This window comes from Liolophura sinensis, chromosome 6 (assembly GCF_032854445.1).
Source record: "Liolophura sinensis isolate JHLJ2023 chromosome 6, CUHK_Ljap_v2, whole genome shotgun sequence".
Classification (NCBI taxonomy): domain Eukaryota; kingdom Metazoa; phylum Mollusca; class Polyplacophora; order Chitonida; family Chitonidae; genus Liolophura; species Liolophura sinensis.
In genome coordinates, this window is record NC_088300.1 from 36,004,160 (window position 1) to 36,028,011 (window position 23,852).

General features: G+C 39.3%; 2 protein-coding genes across 3 annotated transcripts in view; both read right to left on the minus strand.

Moving 5' to 3' along the window:
• Window positions 1-914: 914 nt before the first annotated feature.
• Window positions 915-7,742, minus strand: LOC135467613 (uncharacterized). The gene is made up of 2 exons (XM_064745389.1): window positions 5,506-7,742; window positions 915-3,872 (listed from the first exon to the last, which is right to left on the minus strand). The coding sequence occupies exons 1-2, from the start codon at window positions 7,740-7,742 to the stop codon at window positions 2,798-2,800; spliced, it is 3,312 nt and encodes a 1,103-aa protein (XP_064601459.1). The 3' UTR covers window positions 915-2,797.
• A 5-nt stretch (window positions 7,743-7,747) lies between these two features.
• Window positions 7,748-23,852, minus strand: part of LOC135467614 (uncharacterized) — a 33,434-nt gene continuing 17,329 nt past the window's right edge. For both annotated transcript variants that reach the window (XM_064745390.1, XM_064745391.1), the window contains one exon: window positions 7,748-9,278. In XM_064745390.1, the coding sequence (XP_064601460.1) occupies window positions 7,748-9,067 (1,320 nt within the window). In that variant the 5' untranslated portion in view covers window positions 9,068-9,278. The remainder of the gene's footprint in view (window positions 9,279-23,852) is intronic.

Below are 23,852 nucleotides of genomic sequence, written 5' to 3' on the forward strand. Positions count from 1 at the left end.
CTTCTTCTCTGTTTCCTCCCACCATAATGCTAGTTGTCATTGTATCGGTGAAATATTCTAGAGTAAGGCTTAAGAACAGCAATCAAACAGATTTTAATTATAAATGATTACGTGCTGTGAAGAACAATGAAAAGGATGGCATCGATTCTTTGGCACAGACACAACAGATTTGAGATTTTACCTGCAAATATTAGTAATTATGAGTGTTGATATTAACACTTCTCAAACAAAAAAAAATCCCCGTCTTATGTGCATTCAAAACGCTGAATCAGAGTACATCAGTTGCAGCGCGCACAGATAATTTTTTTTACTTGTTTGAGACAAACAGGATGTAATTTCCTCCTTGGACAGATAATATTGACTTGTCGTGTATCCCGTCCAGTAAATCATCATCGCCCGGTTTCAAATTTCCCAGATCATCGCTGTTCTGCGTTCCTTTTGAAACGGACTTGGGTGATTTCTGTGTCAACAACACAGCTTTAGCCAGAAAGGGGATGTCACTACATGTAGTTTACCAGTCCTGACATGCCAACCAAGAACCAATTCTGAGTGCTATCAAATTTTAAGCACGTATGGATGTGACACCTTTTCCTTTAAACCCTCTTGGAATTTGGCTAAGATCCCGCAAATGTGAAAACCACAGTCTGGTCACCCAAGCAGTTGCTATGGCAACCAGTTACAGCACTGCCATTACAAAAATAAATATCGCATGTCGATTGACGTGCATGCGACTTTTTTTTTTTTCCTTCCTGGTTCAAGCCATCTTAATCAACTTCGGGCTCTACATACGCTTACAAAACAATATTCTTACTTGATTTTTTTTTTCCTAACATCATCATCACTGATTTCAACCACTCAATGCCAGAATATCATGTGGGATTAGACTGAGTTAAAAACAAGAACGCTCCTTGTAACGTTGATACAACATTTTGAAATGTATTTTTTTTTCTTACGCACACAAGAGTGAATGATATCACATGGAATGCAATGTGTACATGGATTATATACACACTATGTACAACAACTGTAGGTCTATACACAAAAGGAGTTGGGTATAATACAGCACCAACCAGTCAACAAGAAGGTAAAAAAAAAAAAAAAAACTAAACAAAATCAGCAATAGCTGAAGTCTCAGCAACATGAAACCAACCGCAGATACATGCACACACTAAGCTTAAAACCTTGGGGAGTGGTAGTTTACAATGGGAATCCAGATTGGATTGGGTGTTTTGGGTTGAATATGGTTAATCTTGAAACGCAATAAGATGACTGCAGCCTTTACCATTTATACACAAATATATATATAATTTGTGCCGTAATGTATACATGAATGTATATTATATTCACAAGCGTCAGAAATGAAATTTTTCACAAGGTCCCAAGATCTAAAATTAATGGTTATATTCAGAGGCTACAAAATGACATTTTAAGTGGCAAAGAAAAAAATCATGTCCCAAACATATCTGGATTTAGTACCTGTGATGATACGTGTTGCGATTAAGGCCACTATAGGCTCTCCTAGAATTAAATTACTGCCTATTTATTCTAAGATAACCGAACAAATTTCGGGATGATTAAATGCAGAATAAACTTTTAATAAATGTTAACACCCGAACTTTTTTGTGTGAAGTAAAATCTAGGAGCTGCACAATGAACACTTATTGTCAAGAATGGCATCAAATTCACTAACTGTGAACAGCTATATGTATACATATAAAATCAGAATAAGATACCCTCTATTACAGACACATTATGTGCCAGTAGTGCCATTTAGTTAAATGCACAACAGTATAAAGACTGATATCCACTATGCTCTATAGAAATTTGTCTGATCAGAAATGCAGCTATCACTACACGCAGGATGTATATGTGTCCTTCAACATTGTATATTTCAATTTTCCTTTACCACCAATACAAGAGAATTGATCTCCTACACACCATAAAATTAGTATGAGTACTTCAAGTGTGTGGGTAACAAACTTTTTTTTTTTTTAATATATATGGTTTTTTACAAGCATTTTGGAAATTACTTTTAAGTTGGCCTCTACATCATACCATGCATCAATTTGGTTGCTTTTATATGTATGGACGTTACTTTACAGTTAACTGTAGGTGAAAAAGCAAGAGCAATTGTCCATTTAAAATCTATTAGGCACTATTATACATTCAGCCAGGACTTTTTGGATCCCTTTTTTACTTGTTTCTGTTTTAGACTTGCTTCTTACGTGGGACAAAATATGTCAATGAAGCACTAACAAAATTGAACAACAAAAAGTGGAAGGAAGAATATAAAAAAAAATCAGTTAACACAAGTGCTAGCACAAAATGCATGATAATGAAGAGACACTAACCAGGGTGACTCCCAGTTTTGAAACCAAACCCAAAGAAGCTACAACAGGAATAACCATCCTCATATGACCGGAGTGCTGAACATCTTATTAATCCAGTTGTTTCCTTTTGTTTTTTCTTATAACCACCAATATTCCTTGAGTAATAACCTTTTTTTTTTGTACATGTATATATAAACCCATTATTTCTACAGCACTTTTTCACATTTTTGTTTTGCTTCTTTACTTTTCTGTTTTTTCATGTTTTATTTTTTCAACAGGTATGAAAGTAGAACACTGATCCTTCTCCTTAAACCACATTCTGTCTGGAATACAAGAATACCACATCTATCCAATGAGCTGTGTGACAGAGGTGACAAAGGTAGATGTAACTACATGTACTATACAGTAATGTATGTGATACCCACACACAAGTCACAGCCGATTCCCTTAATCACCTTATACCACATCTACACACTGAAATCTCCGGTCAAAGCTGTGAAAGTCTCAAATTCAGGACCATTTGTTAGAGTGATGACGTTTTTGGGGCGATTTTCTTCATCCTCGGATGTGGATCTCGACGTGGCCACCACATGTCCATCCGCCTCAATATGTGCGTTCATGTCCACCCGTTTTTTTCGAGGACTCGTCCTGACTGGGACAATAGGGCGACCCCTCAAGTGACGACTAGTTTCTAATGGAGTGGGCTGCACGCACACAGTGCCATTGCCAGCTTCTTTCCTGGCCTTTTTCGTGTACGAGTAGTTCTCAATAGGATACAGTTGTTTAAGTTTTCGCTTTCGGCCACTGCTTCGAACTCGGTTACCAGCAGCAGACGATGCTACCACACGTCTGCGGGATGAACCCCGCCTCAGACTGACGCCTGAGGAGTTAAGATTTCCCTGAATTGGGCGATCCTCTGCAAGTGGAGATAACTCTGATCTTAGCTGCTTAACGTCCACCTCGGGTACACCTGTTTTCATGTCTCCCGGCTTGATCGGAGACACTGGCAAAGTGCCGTTGAGCTGGCGTTTTTTCAGTACGTTCTGAAGCGTTCCGTTAGTGGGGAAGCTGCCTTTCACTCGCCGCAGTTGTTTCCCCAGCAGGTTGTACTGTCTTAATGAGCACGGCTTCAAAAGTCCAAAGGAATGAGAGCGAGGAGATTTGAGGTTGGCTCTGGAACCGTAAGACCTCAGGCGTACTGGTATGATCTTATCACCACTCCGTCCCAGCACTGGAGAAGCCTCAGTCTGTGGAGGTAAAGTTTTGTCAATGCTGTCAGACTGGGACCGAGAGCGCCGCCGACTCGGCATACACGGATCTGTCTGGATGTTAGCGGGGCATGCCTCACCCTCAGACTGGGGGGCGAGGTCAGAAGGCATGGCAGGTGACAGGGGCGACTCCCCTTCCATCACCTCATCTTCTCTCTTGATACCCTGAAGCATGCTGCGGAAGTTGATCTTCTTGTGCCGCAGCCTCTTGGAAACGGACTCGCCCGCTGGAGAAGACACCATGCGTCGTTTGGAAGGAGTTCGTGGACTGGCACTGAAAAAAAGTCATGATGCTGTTAGAATAATCTTATGAGTAGCCATAGACAGGATAATCATAATGTTATGATGATAGAACAATCAGCAGCAGAACAAAGCCTTTTTCACAAGGTTTGATTAATATCAATGGTCTGCTAAATACTCAAGGCTATTTAATAACATAATCAAATTTAAAAAGAAGGAACCAACACAGCCTGTTAACTGTACATGTACCTCAGACACTTATCCATATACAGCCACACTCAATAACAGCTCAGTAGCCACAACGTGGAGCTCACCCATAATCATTCACTTAAGATCCAGATTGAACAGAAAACATCTCAATAGGTGGAGGGCAGCAACAGCAATTTTTGTCCGTCAGTCAATTGCTTTATTGAGCTTTAACCTAACAGACATCAAACAGCAACTTTTCCTGAGATATGGTTTGTTTTCTATTTCATTTTCACACACAACTGGCAACTGACTTGAGCCCATGAATTTTGTTGACATTACAGCACATTTAAATGACAATAACATCATCTGCTTTGGATCAACACATTTTAGAATTTATGGATTCCTATTTATAAATAGTTATATAAACTTTTTAAAAACTGACCAATCATAACAATGGGATGTGTACACTGTGGATTAAAATGATTTTCTGCTGGCAGTGTCAAATGTATCTGTTTTTGTTTAGTTATCTTCAAGTTATCTTTAGCTATTGGTTTGCAAGTACATGTGGAAATAAAGGAAAGAAATTTTGCAAGTTTTTTATGGGGCCTTAAGAAAGACGGGGTTTTACCCTAATACTAGTCATGAATAATGTGAATAATGGCACATTTCAAAATAATCCTCCAATGAAGCTCATCCCCAAAGGCAGGAAACTCAGAGGGGATTCCCCCCAAATTTATGTACTCTGTATCTTACAACGTTAACTCAAAACTTTTCACACTCTTATCGCAATGACTGAGGTTTGTAAATCAACCACATCTGTAAGGCAGTCTCTGTACGTATATAGATATACACATAAATACAGGTGGGCCATTTAATGTCTTCTCTTTCAAAATGTTATGTGCATACCAAACATTTTTGGAAAAAAAAAAAAAAAAAAAAAAATCAAAATTTGCTTAGTATTTAATAAGAGTACATTATTCACCTTCAGTTTGGTATCCAATATTAATGTACTTTCAGAAGCACACAAAGCCCTTAAAATGATACTTATGATGGCAACACTTAAGTTTTTCTGACATGACTTTAATCAAAATGAATTAATCACAATCGAACAAAATGTGTCACTTAAAAAATGCTAAACTTTAGATGAATAGTGGTAACACATGCACAGGTGAGGCTGATATTTTGTGAAAGCTAATCATTTGGACTACTCTAATATGATTGCAGAAATTCAACTGGATGTGTGCAGATAAATTTATCTGTCACATATATCCGGTAGAGCCTCTTTCAATAATGCCACATTATATTGATATGGAACAAGCCTTGAAAAAAACGGGGGGACATGGACACAGATATTGAGGCAGACTGATCGCGACTTGCAGCTGAAAGATTATTATCTATAGTTCTTCACTATTGCATTTCATACCCAAATTTTGAGCGCTTCAGAATTTATGCTCAATCTAGAATTACATGTACTATACCTTTTTGGTTTGTCCTTTTTAGCAGTCAGACTGGGTGGATCAGAAGAGTTTCCATCCTTAGTCAACCCTGGAGACACGCTCCCGGACGTGGTAGAATCACAACTCGCCTCAGATGCAGGTTTGCGGAACTTTGGTGCTGGCAGAGGTGACCCTGGCATTTTTTCCACTGCTCCTTCTGGCTTTGCCGTCCGACTCTGCGGCTCCACATAAAACCCTATCAACCTTTTAGCATCATCCTTGGACACAACCAAAGTACTCTTGGAGTTATAGCCTCGGCCATACTTCACCAGAAAGTACCGCTGCATTTCTGAGCAGTTTTTCACTTCCATGCCAAGCAGCTGACAACGTTTTTTCAGAATTCCGGTGTCTTTGGCCGGGAGGATCTGTTTGTATATATCTACCAGACGCACGTACGGTTGGTTGCCCAGCATGATAGCTGGCAAATCATTCCAGTACATACTGACAGTGACAATCCAAGGTGAGTTGGCTTCACTAGTAGCAGAGTTTTCTTGAGACAGACCCATCTCTGGAAACAGGTCTGTCTTCATGTCTCCAACTCCCAAAAAGTCCAGGGACTTGTCAAACGGTGGCAGTGCAAGGTCAGACATTCCATTCAAGGGAGCTGGTTTTGGTTCGGCGCTGACAGCAGTAACTGAGAATTCATGAGTCTGCGGTGTCATCACGGTGCTGTCCACTGTAGACGGAATGGTTTCCAGCCCAGTGTCCAAAGAAGTCACTGAACTACTCGTGGAAGCAATGGCTGAGATACTGTCCTGAACCTCTGAGGGATCCAGGGTTGGCAAATTGCTTTTCAGGCTAGAGGTAGTGCTCAGGATCAAGTCCATGTTCGGCATATGAAGGTTGTCAACATTTCCCAACAAATGAGAGCTAGCATCGGTGAAGTTTTCCCCAGCCTGCGATACTGGAATCGTTTTCCCTGGGTCAACACTTTCAACAGGGACTTGTGGGAGCTCCACCTCAGGTCCCAAACCAAAATTCTCCTGGCTGAACTTCTGAACTGACGGGTCACCATTTATAGCACTGAACAAGATGTCCATTTGTTCTGGAGTTAAATCTAGCCCATTTAAAGCGTCACCTCCTGGCGTAGCAAAGCCAAAGCCATCAGTGGTAGTTTCGGTCCTCTCTAGAGAAGTCTCCATGCTGAGTATAGTGTTAATCACCTTACTGTCTTCATCAGTGATGTTAGTCTGGCCAGTGCTACCTGAACCCACGGCTGTTTTGTTTTTCAGCGCGGCAATGTCAGCGTCTGACAAATGAGGTATGTAGATATCTGAAGCCTGGACAACTGGTGCTGCAGGAACCTGAGGCTGTTCACTTGCTCGCCTTCTATTTCGGGATGTTTTGTTAATAAAGTACACAAAGTCGTCCTGAAAGGCCCCCGTAATCTTAACCTTTGCCCCGTCTCCGTGTCCGTCAATATCCGGGCTGTCCGGGTTCTCGCTGGGCAAGGAGTCATGACCGGACTTTTGCCGAGCTGAGCGTCTCTTGGCTTGAACAGATTTGACTTCCCCCTCCAGTTTCAGTTCAGGGTTAGATTTTGTGTCAGCAGAGGGAGGTAATATTTGTTGCGTGGAGTCACCACCAGGACTGTTAGCACGGCTTCCTAACCCTTCTAAAGTCCTTTTGGTTGCCTTTTTCCTCCGGTCACCGTTCTTTGGTGGGCGGCCAAGTTTTGGTTCTCTGTCAATGTCATCTAATAAGCGTCCATCACCTTGTAGCAAAGATGCTGAACCTTTCACGGGGAACCCCCTCACACAATAATCGTGATCATGAAGCACATGGTCCTCCACTGGTGTTTTAGACACAACAGTTGGCAAACACTCCAGAACATCGTCAGGAGCCACTGCCATTTTCAGCAAGTCTTCTTCCTTACACACAGACTTTGCCAGATTTGGGAATTGTCTAATCACTTGCTGGTAGGCGGCATTTTCATAGTTTGGCATCGTCCCTACCTTTTCTGGTGCCTTTCTGCCAGGAGCCACCTGTAGTTTAGGTACAGCCTGAACCACTAACCCAATTTTCCTACTGCTCATGGAGGCAAATTGACCAATGTTGAACTGCTCTAGTCTCGAACTGGGTACCAACACAGGAGCACCTCGTGCTTTCCTCTGACTGATACCGTTGGAAAGTTTTGAGAGCAAAGCACTATGTACAGAGGATGGCTTCAGACACACCACTTTGTCCCTGCTTGGTTGACCCAATGACACAGGAACCATGTTAGTCACAGGCAGTCGTAGTGAATTTTGCGATTGTTTATCAGGTGACGTACAGGTAACTTTTTCTTTGTCAGAGCCCTCTTCCCCGACAGTTTCAGTTTTTCACTGTTTATTTTGTTTTGCTGCCTAGCAATTTCAATGTCAGATGGTTCAGTCAACTTGCCGCCCAACACCGGCTCAACTTTGGCTGTATCAGATTCAGTAACACTCACATTACGAATGTCTCTACTTAGCAAAGTTTGCTGCAGGCTGGAGGTATCCGGGCAGTCTTTTGAAACCACACAACTGCCAGTCACAAATTTCCCAGCACCAACTTGGGTGGAGTCAACCATCAAGGGGATTTTCCCCACCTCTTTGGAACCATTTTGGGACTTTTGTACGACAACTATTGTCTCTCCAGTCAACAATGACCTAATAATTGTTTGTTTTTTCACATTCCCACACACAGCAGTACTGTCAGAAGGATTCTGCTGAACATGTGTGGGTAGTACTAGGGCTGGGGCTGAGGACTGGTCGTTTGTAAGGCTGATGTCCATAGGTGTCTCACCACTGGATTTGGTGTCTGCCAGATCCTCACAGCCATGACACAGATCTGACACTATGAAGCCATCCAGCGTGTTACTGGTGTCCTGCTGCTCCTCAGCAGACACCGTCTCCACATCCACAACCCCCTGTTCCTCCTCACAGCTCTCCAGCCTGTCCACGGCCCTCACTTCAGATAGGCCATCCACCGTCTGCGCAATGCCAGCCTTCAGCGAATCTGAGCACGTGGAGGAGGTCTCTAACAGTCCTAACTGCACTGAACCAGGCACCTGTCCGTCACCATCCTCATCCCCAGAGGGCGAATCAACATTTACATCTGACGGACAAGTGTCGGTGTTTCTGGTGTTTTCCACACACTCACTAGAGTCCATTCGCTCCAGTGATTCCCCGTTACCATTATCCTGAGAATCTGAATTATTAGTTACTAAACCACTACTACAGTCATTATCACATAAGCTTTCGCTGGCATCAGAGCCAGTGGTGGCCTCACCTTGGGGAGACCTCTCCAAACAGTCCCTGTACTCGTTACAGTTAGAGTCCATCAGCTTTAGGTCAGTTTCCTTTTCCACCGAGCTGAAGGGCTCATCGTTAAGGATATATCGAAAGTTTCTCTTTGTATGTCCGTAATTGTGCTCCTCCAGCATTTTACTAAGTTCGTTTTTCACCACAACTTTATATATTTTCAAGTCACTTTCTAGTTTCTTTGACTTCTGTTTTCCGTTGTCCACTGAGAGGTTGTTACCAGCTGATCTTGTTCTTCGAGTGCTGCTGTCTAGTCTCATGGCTGGATACTGTTGGAGTTATCTGGTGTTGGGGATGGTTTATCAGTAGTTGTCTCCCTTCCTGGTCGCTGGAGGCTGGCAGCTGTGGCCAGAAGATCTAGAGGATTGAAGTCCGAGAGTTTGTGTTCATGCATGTCGCTGACTCATTCATGGGAGGCCCATGGTAACGGCTGCTCACACAGGGACAACCAACGCCATGCTGTCTCAGCGTCTGTTAACAACAAAAAAGATAGCCTTGGTTATAAACATGTTATCTAATTATTTTCAACATCAAGTATTCAACTACCTGAATATACGTTTCAAATTATCTCTGTCAAACAGGAAACAGATCAGTGACTATTCACCACAATGCTGTAACTGTCCCTTCTGTGATATGCAGACACATCTTATCAATGTACTTAAAATTCCATTGTTTTTACTCCCTGAAAAAAAGTCGGTGACGAATTAATGCGAGACAGTATAAATTGGTCGAAGGAGAAGAGATGTCTTACTATTTATACCTTTAGCAAATAAATATGCGTAACTGAGACATGTGCTTGTGGCAAAGAAGGATCAATGCTATGGTAATAACCACCTTGCTGGAACAAAGAACAGGTATTACCCTGATAGTTATCTTCTAACAGCAGAATGCAACACAAAGGCATATATATCTCACTTGTTCTAAACTAACCTAATGCAGCGGAACACAACACAAAGGCATATTTATCTCACTTATTCTAAACTAACCTAATGCAATCACCTGCTAGTCATTTCCGATACACCCACAAATTAACTAAACTATCAATAGGGGAAATATGAATAACAAGAAAGCCCCCCTCTCCTTCACCACCAATTTATGAAATAATGAGTAAATAACAAGAGGTTTATGGACAATAAAAGGGAAAAAATTTTGTTTTTTTTTTTTTGTCCTGAGTTCTGGTAATACATACTCTAAGAAAATGCAAGTGCCAACGTTATGTTACTTTTATACACTGATTTTTGACGCCCCACACCAGCAACATGTACATGGGTGCACTTAAACTGTTTCAAACAAGAAAAACTGGGTTGCTTACATACTTATCTGCCTACATGAACTCTACAAGGGACTCGGATCTGTCTTATGGCCTGCACAGAAAAGGCAGTGCTGGAAGTTTAAGGGGCAAGGAGGCATGTTTGTATAAATTGAAGGAAAACTCGAGGTCTTAGTTCAGCAGGGTTCAGCCTCCTGGCTAAACACAGGGGCCAGGGAATCTAAGAAAGCCTCCATCCAGACAAGGGCCATGTGAAACCAGCCTCAGTATCCTGTGAGAAAACTAGGCCAACACTCAGGCCTGGATTATACAAGCACTGGCACACAGAACAAGGCTCCAGCTTTAATTATATCCCAATCACTGCCAATCAGCTGGTAAACACCCCTGCTATATAGCCCCACCAGACAAAGAAATCTAAATGTATACAACTCCTCATAAATATTCATCTCCACAGATATGAACACCCCAGCATGAAGCATGCAAATTTCCTGTCTCACACAGACGATGTATTCATTGTGAACGCACTGTCCTGGCCATGTGGAAGTACTAAGCTAGTGGTATTGGCAATGATATTGTCTATTGGAATGTGCTAGGACAGCCGCTCAAGAAACTGTTCCTACATCACCGATCACCATCCAGACACTTCTCTAAGATGTACATTTTAATACATGTCTCAATGCATACAATCAAGCTATGAACCCAAAGCAGTGAAAATAACAGGAGTGACAGAACAGATAAATGTTTGCACTGCACATGGAGACCCAAATTACTGCACAACATTTTGAGATCTACCCAGAAGAATTCAGTACTGTAAATTTACCACACTGAATATTTAATAAATTCATCAACAGGACAAAAAAATTTTCTGCTTTTTTATTATCTATCCCATTGTCTAAACCAAGAATATGCACACTATTATACCTTTACACATGCTAACAAAGAAAATGAATTTCTTCACAATTAAAAAATATGTTATAATTTCAAACACATATCTCTCTTAGTAATGTTAATATAGATATACGGTCCCAAATTCATCTTGTTACTGCTTTGTTTCTAATACATGTACAAGTAGCCCCTCTGCATAACATCACCATTATTACAACGTCATACAGTGTAAGCCAGCCACATGGAATATTGTTAGCACACCATATTGCCGTACATTATAATACACAGGTGAGGGTAAGGCTATTTAATGACACATCACAGACGATGACGGTAACTTTGTATAATAAACTGGTGACAGCACCGATGCACGCACCGCCAGATGCACGCTAACCACTCACCCCGTACAATATTAGCATGTTCACATATATACCAACAGGATTCAATAAGCTTTAATAATTCATGTATCTACTGTAGGGTATTACACTAGCCTTCAAAGGCAGACTGTGCACTAATCACTGCACAATGTATAGGCTAGACCATTCAGATGAACATCTATTCCATACACATGCATACCGTTGTGGTGGTTACGCACAAATACAAGGGGAGCAACATTGTGCAAGGAAGCCAGATGGTTCAGAACCCGATACAAGGCAAATTAATTTTCAGGATTCAAAGGCTGGTTTTATTCTCTCTGAAAACCATATTATACTGGTACTGCAGGAAAAGTTTGTCGCCCACTGACACATGGCAATGTTCCTGCACTACACACACCAGTTCTAACACCACAGAGCAGAGCACATCTCCTATATGGCCAAACACATGTTTAATTTCTGCCTCTTTCTACACTGTAACCTTTGATTCTGACAAGTACTTTCCGTTAGAATTACACCGGTTTCTAGGATGTTTTCTGTTGAAATGTTCAAGGTTTGTTTAAGCAAACATGCTGTATGGCATGCATCCATGCTGCTATATGCATACCTTGCCACAATATGGTTGCAACACTGCTCTTGCGAAGCATATTAAAATAACAGACAGAAAATAACATTTTTAGATAGTCTGAAATTCACCCAAAAAGCCGGGCAAGATCATAAACATCAATAAATGCAAATTTGGTGGGTTTCATCATAGCTTTGAAATTGGGTTCTTTTTTCTTCTACATTTTGAGAGGAAAAATGTTGGAAACGGAGTATTTAGACTGAAGACTCACATGCCTGAACACATATAGATAACCCATATGCATGTCAACAGTGAACACATTGATGAGTTTAGGTATGTACTAGGCGATGTTTATACGCTGATGAACTTGATACATAGACAGTTTCACTTTGTATGATGTACACCCCCATGTGATCCGATCTGGTTTGTGTCCCTCAAGACTTAACGCCTGTCCAGTGTATGCCCCTGCCTCTCCAAACCCCTCCCCCCCCCCCCCTCCCGATCCCCGAATCAATTCTGAATGTCTGTCTGGCCTGAACTATTGATCCCAGCACATCTTTTGTGCCATCTCACAACAAAGACCAGTCACTGGGGATATATGACCTCCATTAACAATGTCTGATGTAGCTGAATACGGTATAATAGTGACACACAAAACCTTTGTGTTAAGGACATGATCCACCGCCTGTGAGAAAAGTACATGCAATGACCCTGTCTAACGGTATTTACCATACCTACATGTAGACCAACATCCACAATCATAGATACAGTAAATGTAAACCATAATCAAAGTCAGGCAAATCTGTTGGACTAAAAATTAAAAATGTCCAAGTTGTAACTAAGGAGTACACCTGAAGAAGTATGTAGTCACGGTAGACGAAGGGCATTAATTCAGTATCAAAAATGCATGGTGAAATCCAGAAGTGAATTAACACAGTGAAGAAACGTGTTTTAAACCAGTAGCATGAAAACTACAGTGGCAGTGCTTAATTAAAGAACAGAAATGTTTGGAAATGCATATGCACTAAGTCTGAACATTTAGTATTCGGTTCCAAGCACACAGACAACCAACTATATACTGCACATGAATCACTCTGCAAACTGATAATCTATGATCATAGCAATTTCTATGGGTGTATACCTGTCGATGTAAAACAGCCGAATGTTCAGGGGATATGGGGGTAGAGGGGAGGGGAGGGAGAAGTGGACATCCATGTCTTCAATGCTAAGCAAAGCAGATCAAGTGATCTGGATCCGGCTTGATCCCAGACAGAATCAATCATCACCGACAAATTGAAGGTTTGTGTGGCCTGGCCATAGCAGTATGTCAGCTGTGATTAGTATTTGACATTAACTTATATACACGTATTTGCTTGACAGACCATTGGCAGAAAGACATTAGTCTGTGCTGTGCGTCAGAGTACACTCGATCTCCAGCCTTGTCTAACGATGTCAAAATTAACCTAATCAAGTCTACAGTGGGCCTTCCTATGACACAAGCTCTAACCTGATCTTGATCATCAATTCATCTACATGTACATCTGGACACTAGCAGGGGGGCTTCCCGGCAATTACACCCCCATTCGGGGATTTTCTATTCATAGTTAAGACCAGGAAAATCTTCAGGGAAATGAAAAACCAATATCTTTTTTTATGTAATAATTGTAGAAGTAGATCAGAAGTACACACCACAATTATATATATATATATCAAGGACATGTAAGTTCATGCCTGTGTATGCATGGCAGATAAACCACAATCTCTGGTGTACAGTGTTCATGTGAAAACTCAGGATATCACACATAAACTAAACTCTATACACCTTTTTGCACTTGAAGATCTGACATTATACACACAGATGTAGAGAGTACGTTTATGACCTCAGAACTCAGCATGTAAAAGCGTACAGATTTGCCTGCTAATGAATGGCAGTAATGAGTTGTACCACATCAACATCAATAAATCTACATGTAAAATCCATATTCTTCCACCGTGTAAAACTAATCAGAGTTTTATATTTGTCCACAAGACCAAAATAATCCTCATCCACAAAGAATCAGATCCCTTGTATGCTTAGGAAAAGAACACAGTTTTTTTTTTTCGCCAATTTCATTTTTACATGATGTAAATAAACTTTCTGACAAAAAAAAAAAAATATATATATATATATATATAAAAATAGAGTGTGACTGTTCTTCAATAAGTCTGTGCCTATCCATTCTCATTCAACTTTTCTGGAAGTCAAACACATACACGTGCTAAGAATTGCAAATACTATGAAGGATCAAAACCAAATGTTCTCGATAGATAAAACTCTAACACACTACACATTTTATTTTCCAGTAGGATATCAAACCTACCTTCAACAAAACTCTGCTGTGGGTCGAAATCGGGTAAAATAAGTAACTTAGTCATGAACAAAATTTTTAGATTATTTACCACACATGTAAGTGCCCTGGTTTTTTTTTGCATTTTAGGTCACTAAATCTGAGCATTAGAACTATACCTTCACAGACCAACTAGATTTACCTTTCAAATTACAATGAAAAGAAAAAAACTTCAACATGCATGTAAAAGAATATTTCATAAAATATGACAAACACTGTTTGAAATCACAAATGTTATCAGGAAATTTTAGCAGCTGTAACAACATTAATCATTGCACACATCTCATGATGCAGGTGTGCACACATCTCATGATGCAGGTGTACACACGATATTCAAACACTACCATGTACGAAGACCTACATGTACTCACTGAACTCTACTTATAATCTATCATAAATATACCATGTCGTAGGATTTTTCCAGGGAATTTCTGGCCCATTTCAAGTTCTGAAAGTGATTTAACCGTCTAGTCTCATCAACCCAACACTCTTCACAGAAGAAAGCCACATCCTTTTTTGACAAAACAGGCTCTGCGTTAAAGCTAAATAAGGAAATGACCTCAGAGAAACAAAATTAACTGGTGCCTGTGTGCATGTAACTTGGGTTTATCAAGCAAAACTGAGGGAGGCAATGCTTGCCCAAACAGGTGGTTGTGCTTATACTGCTCAGTGTCAGGTCTAAACTTAGGCTTAAATACACATAACGTATGGCTGCTCTGTGTAGTCATGGAGTCAGGCTTTCTCAACCTGCTGTGTTGAACTGAAAGCTGGTAAACCGCAATTATTCTTCCATATGATGGCAAAAAGAAAGTAAGCTTTACCTATTCTATTTGACTTTAAAATTTTGCCCTAAACATGTGTTTTATAATTACTTTTAGCACTGAAACTTACATTTTCCCAGTGGGACACCATCAGGCTGTATCTCCTAATCAAACCTCAATTCATCCGTCCAAGATCAGTAAAATTCTGAGCTCAGGCAGTGACAAGATTTTAAGTCGAATACAATACTTGTTGACAAAGCACAAATAAACGTTGAGTATCTACATAGTATACATGTTGCTTGGTTACAAGCCATGTAATTTCATATTAACTCCTAGCACCCCAACCTCCCAAAACCTACAGCGTTACTTCAGAACAATGATGTCAGCTGCAGCTGATAGAGCATTAAACCCTCGTCTATGCACTAATTGCATACCTGGATATTTTCAGCCTCATTACAAACAATGTATCATTAACAGCAACTTCGCATATCAACTAGCAGTGCTCATGTGCCAGTGCATATATATATGGAATTATCTTCTATAAATATAATGCCAACATTATTCAAGAACCTGTACTGGATGAGAATTTCACATAACTTGTATGTATAAAAAAAATTTAAGCAAACATGTAAATTAATAACTGTAAAACCTCACAAATATTCAGAATGTTACAGTAAACAGTAAAAGAAAGAACTTAATAATCAACACATGAAAACTTGTTTGAGCAATAAACACTGATATAATTTGTTATCTACAGACAAAAATAAATTTGGGAAGCAATGAATAATATAAAAATATACATTACAGTGATTTGTGAGAAGAAATCTATTTTCTACACATCACTTTTTTGCTCAAACAGCCAAACAACAAACCAAGGGCAGAGAATCATACATCTTCTGAAGTTGACTTCAGTGATCGTACCACACTGACACTGTTGTGTCCTTACCCTGTCCGGTATTTTAATCAAGTTATGATAACACAGGTAAACCAGGAGTGTTCTGTACTTGATATACACACCCATGGGCATACTGCAAACCTATATACATGTACTTATACATGACAACAGGATGTTAATACAAAGGACAATATCAACACAAAGATATGGTTTCATATTCATGAAATTCAATGTCACTCTTAATAAGAAATCCTCAAGCTTTCGTTTTCAGGATTTCACGCATCAGGTGTGACAACAGATTTCTTTAAGCACCAGGTAGAAAGCTAATATTTAGACCTTAGAAATTACAAGTATAAAACAGAAAGGACTGACATGCATCTGATAATTATACTGTGGAACTGGGTTGGGGAAGTCATGAGCGGGATGTGATTCTCTTCTGTACATGAACACACCACTCACACTATCAGGCACTGTGACAAGATGTATAGCAAAGGCACTAGCACTATGATACCTAACCAAGGTTTTGAACTAGTAAAGCGGCACAATATCACCATGGCCTTGCAACTTAGTTTCAGGGCCACACAACAACACATCCCAGGAAAGAGACAGGAAAATTCATAATTCCTGTAAAAAAATCCCTTAATGTTAACCAAGCCTCTGCACATTCAAATTTTAAATTATTAAGGACCTCTTGTAGATGACATTTAGACGTAACCGTATACATGTAATACGGTTTTCAGATTCACATGAAGAGCAGCTGTAGTGTGTAATCCAGTGTTTCCACGCAGATGTCTTGGGCTGTCACAGGGCCTGCTGAGTAAAGCTCAGACAACCAAATTACAACAACTAAACACCTGGGACCAAGTGAGGATACTAGCGGGACACCGCTAAATCGTCATATCTGCCACATGTCAATCATGAAAATGAAAAAGACAGGTCATATCTTTATCCAGGCCCAACAAGAAATACAGCTGGAATTTAAGTCCAATTTCCAAAAGGATTTCGAAGGAAGTGAAAGAAAGAGTACCTTTCCACCTTCACAAATCATGCATAAGAGAATCACACACCTAACCATAAACTGTACAGCCCAAAAATTGTGAAAAAAAAAAATAAATAAAAAAAAAATAAATAAAACTAAATAAATCTGCCTTTCTGCTGTTGAACAAGCACATTTTTGCAGACTCATGTATGTGTGCGTTAATCTTTTTCCCCCAATTATCAAGCAGATGTAAACAGATTCAGGTTTCAGTTCACACTTCCCATTCAAGTTATTCTTATTTTTAATTTTGAGAACCAATTTTGACTACATTTTTTTCCCTATTTAAACAAGTATGATCTCAGAACAAAAACCATATGTGGCAAAATTGCAGGCAAACCTTTTTAAGATGAGGCTTCAGGACACACAGCTGACTGTATAACATCACGAAGTTGATCCTACCTTAGGTATTGGATACATTTCATAACACTGTAACCACAAGCCACAACACTTCATAATACGATCTTAGTAAACCATAATATTAGAGCAAAACTATCAATTTTATATCTTTTCTGTGCAACACAGTGTCTCATATACTTAAACCCCATGTCCCGCCAGTATTCAGAAATAGATGTGGGAAATAGAAGTCCTCGAAAGCTACCTGATAAAAGATTCTATGCTAAATAGATACGAACACCTGCCACCCTTAAAAAAATGAGGGTCTACACAATAAAAATCAGCTGCAGTAAGATTGTGGCGTACCTCCAGAGCAAGGAACCAGAACAATTTACGTAAAAAAGAAGTTACATTCCTTATTTCATGTGTCATGTTATGTGAGTTACTTAATTGCCAGTCCCTAATGTTGACCTTCACAAGTTAACTGGTGACCATTCAGCACTTGTACATTATACGATTACAACCAGGCAAGGCCTAGTCTTATCTCCCTACAGGGCATCATAACAAACATATTCAACTTACAGGACCCCTTTCATAACCTGCACGACCAAGGCTACACCTTTGTCATCCTTCAGGAAAACAGGATTCTATACAGCAGAAAACTTCTGTGATGATGTTACAGGTAAAATTAAGCATTATTCCTTTCTCAAAGAAAGAAAGAAAGAACAAAAAAAAAAAAAAATTAAATACAAAATTTAACAGAGGTGAATAGTCTATGAAATGTACTAAAATATTACTGATTTTAAATGCGGTTTTAATTTTAGATCTCAAATTGAGGTAAATGTGATGAATAATAAAGCCGTACATGCAGACATGAACTTTTATTATATGAAACCTCAGTTAACTGGAAAAAATCACAAGATGCACTGGAAACAGAAATGAAGGAGAAAAACATTTTTGTAACGTTCCAGTTACTGACTACAGATGTACAGTGTGCTCACACGCTGCAACCCTCAGCTTCATGTTTTACCAATGCAGCACAAATTGCTAAAAACACATTTTCATACACACAGGGCTTATACATTTCTGGTAAATGGACATCTCTAGATAATAACAACCCTCATACATGCTACTACGTTTTCCTGCTCACATCCATGCACATGTGGGGTCAAAACCAAGCTAAGGAATACAAGAAGACTCTAAGACAGCCATGGGATTTGAACTCTTTACAACATGTTTCAGGCTATTTAGAGATGAGGGTGGAGCTGTTAGTTCCGCTCTCCAGTTTGTAAACTTGCCTGCTGGTTAACCTGTAGGGTTATTGATAGGACTGTGTACACAACGGGCTCAATGGTCTGTGTGCATGCACTATATACTCAAAGCAGGAGAACGAATCTGACAATGAGATCACCTCAGTATGCAAGTCTCTGTCGCCCAGCCCAATATGACATACATACATATATTCACTAGCTGATATGGTACACACAGCTCAGTACATGTGGGTAAGACTACATGTAGCCAAGGATACACAATTAAGACCAAATAACGACGTAAAACACACACACAAAATTGATGTACATGTACACTGTATCTCTGCGTTGTCAAAATAAAACTTGTCAGGCCATGAAGAGCCATACATGGAAAACTACTGTTCAACACGACTAAGGATTCCATGCAAATATAGGCAATGGTTCAATAGCTTGCCTATGGTCAGTTATTCCGCCAACCAATCCAGCCTGGCTTTACTATACATAAATCTCACACAAGAAGAGTTTTCTCTACCAGATTTAAAAAATGAGATTTCCAGGCCTTAAGCTACACATTTAGCTGTACATTTATCCAGGTTTGAAATGAGGGTTTCTCCAATTTACAATTCCCCACTATTTCCACCATGTTAATTTATTCACAATGAAAAGGGTGTCTTTCTTATTGATAAAATCTAAATATATACATGTAATTAAATTATGGCTTTCACTGAATGCATCTGTACTGTAAGTATTCACAAATAGTACAGAATCATGCACGCTTTAAGCAGTCCACAAGTGAAGTGAAATCACCTAAAATTTCAAGCCAAAAAATTGCATTTTTAGAGGCAAATAAATGACATAGAACATCACTTTTAATGCTGAAACATATTTTCAGTATGATACAGTCCCACCTTCGAAAGCCACTCCAATACAACTCTTTTAGATAAAACAGAATTCTAAGCAACAAACATTTCCTTAAAAGTATAAAGGACAAAATGTAATTAAGTAATTCAGCAAGCGATATTTACTAGTTGCATGTGAGTAAAACTAATTAAAAGTTATAATGATACATATTTTATTGGGGGGGGGGGAGATATAGATATACATGTGTGTGCATGTATGTTTCACTACACAAATGTACCTACTGTAACAGGTGTACATATACATGTAACACATGACATACTTTTATCAAGTTGGACCAAGTTTCTAGAGTGAAGCAAATCTATTTTATGACAGTATACCATTATTATGTATCGGGACTATTAAATACACAGCCCTTCAGACAGTGTGACTCATCACCATGCTGAACAGAATGCAAATCATCATGACAACAATCATTGTTGCTACATGCCAGTATCCTACAGACCCTCAGACTAGCATTCTCCTGTACTCAACGTCTTTCTTCTATTTTCTTTTCTCAATTTTCTACTTGTTCAAATTCCAAACGGTGCACAAAGCAAACATCGGTGTACACAGCATTGAGCTGACAAGGCCTCTTGAGCAAAATTTACAAAACAAAGTATGGGGATCCAGAGGCTGAGATCACCCTGTGAGGCCCCATTATGGTGACCCGCCCTAGAGAGCCTCCTGTCAAGTCCCTCATTATCTGTGGTGCAGCACAATCTTCACCTAACATGATCTGGGGCGTTTACTGTCAATGCCAGTACTTCCTGTATTTCTGTAAGGGTTTTCGCATATATGATATATATGTATATATATATATCAATACATATGTGGCCAGTAGACTAAACTAAAGAAGACTCATGAATAGGTGCTCAATAAGACAGCTTCATCATTTTACACATGTGTGTATGCCAGCCTACTCAGCTTCTAGACTCTCTGCTTCAGCTTCACCAGGAACATTTGACTTTAATCCCCATACAGTACATGGGCTAAAGGTCCACTATCCAAGAAACTTACATAAACTCTTGTTTTTCTTATCATTTGCCTTACTCATCGAAACGAATGTCTTTTCTTGGATTTATAAGGATGTTCATCACAAAATGAAAAGTAACAAAGTTTTCAACAGAATTAACACTCCATCCACATGTTAAATACTAAGCCGCTTAAAAAAGGAGTACATGAATGTACCTCAATTGTTATTCCCCCTACATGTACAATTTGGTCTACTTTTAGGGCATTGACCTACACCAACTACATGTAAGTAAACAACCAACTAACCACATCTGTACATAGTCGGAGTCTCATGAGTATAGTGTAGAGTGTAGCCAAAACAGCTCTGTGGAACATCTAATCCTACTGGAAGAATACACAGACATTTCAGGCTCTAAAAATCATGGATTCACGATATATGAAGATTTTAACAATTTTCCAAATCCCACAGGCCAGCCGTGAATCACTTTGCATTCGTAGAGCCTATCAAACTGTAATAATTTAACTGTACAAGTACATGTGTATTGTGTATTTGACATCAACTTCTAAATATAATACAAACTCATTTTACCTTACTCTCCATGCTCTAAAACTACTAAGATGGTAGTATTCATCTGCTATAGATTTCTGAGGATTATTTCACAAGTGCTATGATATCCCACTGGAGGAATCAAATTTTCAGCACTTACTGAACACCTTAATAACTTTTACTTGCCTCTAGAAATGCACTTTTTCCATTCGAATTTTTAACTGTAAATAAAGTATAAATGTAACATTATGGTCAAACGATACCTCCTATAGTAGAAAGCAAAAGCTCATTCAATGCACTAGTAAATGAATCACATTTTAACTAGGGCACCAAAATTCCTAGCCTTGATCATTGACAAATTTTGGTTCATATCTGGGTCACTTGGTTACATCACCCTTTGCCTGCCTGCATGGCTTGTGCTGAACATATTGCTATAATATAAACACATTTTCCCAGTAACTCCCTGGCCTATTTATGTAAACTTTCTAGCACCGGAGATGAGTGCACATATACATGATGTTCACTGCAGCTAAATACATATCATTAATGAAAATCTTTTTTTTTTTTCAAGGTTTCTTAAGTAGTGATCTAAACAAGAACAGGAATCTATCATACAAGACATTTATATTAATTTAAAATTAATCAATTGATTAAAAGCCGATATTAAATATAATATATAAAATAATATAGGCTTTTGTTCTGAGCCATTTTACATTAGCACAATATGAACATCACACCTTAAAACAGTAACAAGAGGTAAACCTAAGCTTAATTCCCACCAAGAGAGAGAGCCCAGAACTCAACTCACTGCCTTATCACAGCCACTTTCATCTATATTTTGTAGTTCAAACATCTGGCCAGGAAATTAATTGCCACTGCGCACTGTTCTAAGCTTGGCTGAGGTTAAGCAGGTACATTAAAGATTATCAAAACATCTAATATTTATATTAGCCGAATCTGAGAACTAGTCAGCCAGTGTAATAAGAAACCAGGTATGATATAAGAGAATAGGCTCACAGCAAGGCTAGGCCTCCTAATTCTGTCATCTACTCACCTATCAAAGCCTGAAGATAGACTTTGTAACACGTAACATCACTGGCTGGACAAATAAGTAGCTCTGTCTTAACCTGCTAACCCTTGTCATGCCCAGCTGTTCATTACCCTATACTAATTACACAGAACTAGGCAGATGTATATGTGGCTTGTGCTATACAGACAAGTTCACGCAGGACATTTAATAACTAAGTATGATAACTATGGATGATAAATATAGCCACCTTCATATACTACATACAAATGTAACATCCGTCAGCTTCCAGGCAAACACATGAATTCAAGCAATTTATGTCCTGTCGACCCAAACAGCAGCAAACAAAAACCCTACCAACTTCAACACCAAACAGACACAAAATACAAATATCCACATTATAAGCTGGAACATTTGTCACTGTCTATTCTAAATGCACTATGTAATTTCCAATACTGTATATCCTTGTATACACCAGGAAACTAGCGCATGTAATCCACAGGAAACTATTTACTAATGAAGTTTGTTGAAAGGGGACACGGATACTTTTAAAAACAATGATCCAGCACACCAGAGTATTTTAAGTTACAAACTTATAACATGACAAAAATCCTGGGTGACATGCAAGTCAGAAATCATACCACAAAATCTTGTAAAGACAGGTCAATGACAGTAATCATTAGTGTAGATCTTAAAGTATTCTCAGCCGGGGACAGGGGGTGGGGGTGGATCACTGGAACCTTACTGTGAAGATCTACATGTACCATATGCTGTTCTATCATAACCTGTAATAAAGTCTTTGGCCATTTAAACGTCTAATTCATTACACATGTAAGCCAGGGCTAGGATGAACATGAATACACTTTTGAATATTATTTCTCACATTACTGCCAGGCTTGGCAGCATGATTTAGTAAACTGGGTCCCATGGGCAGGCAAGGACATGATTCAACAAACTTGTAGCAATCTGTCTTGGCTGTGGTATGGATAATGGGCGCTACAGGGATATTGGGCCACACACAAGCTGGTTCTATCACATAAACAGGCGTCCATGTAGATACTAGAGGGGGGCAAGGGGGGTATTGGAAGGGTGTTCAACAGACACATAATCTGCTTATGTGAAATCAATCAGGCTAAACAAGCAATGCATACAGTCTTTGTTCAATTCTACTGCCATGATCCCAGTCCAATTTTAATGCAGATTAATAGGTGGGCCATAAATACATTAAGGAATAGATTTTACAGGGAATCAATCAATAGACCATCACTACCTCGATTGTAAACTGATGCTGCACGTATCACCCTGCACAACTGAGTGACAAAGTACATGTAAAAAGGCTAAAAAACAAACAAACAAACAAAAAAACTCTTTCCACAAATTCACAAAAGAAGATAACGGCTTAATCCGGAAAAAAGTAAGAACACCTTTTGACAAAAGGTGACACCTACACAATGTTGGTCTACGCAAAACAAGCCATGAATCTTCAGATGGTACAGCACGGTTAAACTTCCACGCACTCATCCAGTCAACACTACATGAATCTTCAAAACAGGGAACAGGAAATAGCACTTGATGCAGTGTTTGTCACTTAGAGTGAATCCAGGTCCTGGTGGAAAATTTGCACACCTCTATATGTAGCAGCAGGATATAAAGACGCATGTAACTGTGTTGAATATATTAATTGCTCGCCCACTGTAGATACAGTGCACTTACATGTTCATGTAGCGATGCATATTTAAAGGCGCTTACATATTTAAATGCAATGTAAGCATTTCCATGTACAGATGTACCTGAAAAACCATAATTACTTATCGAAAACTGGCATGGGCTGTACATATTCTTT

What these genes read in the sequence shown, in the direction of transcription:
- LOC135467613 (XM_064745389.1), bottom strand. Translation starts at nt 7,742, where the DNA reads ATGGTTCCTGTGTCATTGGGTCAACCAAGCAGGGACAAAGTGGTGTGT. An exon ending in AAAAAGGACAAACCAAAAAG is followed by an intron (nt 3,873 to 5,505) that starts GTATAGTACATG and finishes ACTTTTTTTCAG; the next exon opens with TGCCAGTCCACGAACTCCTT.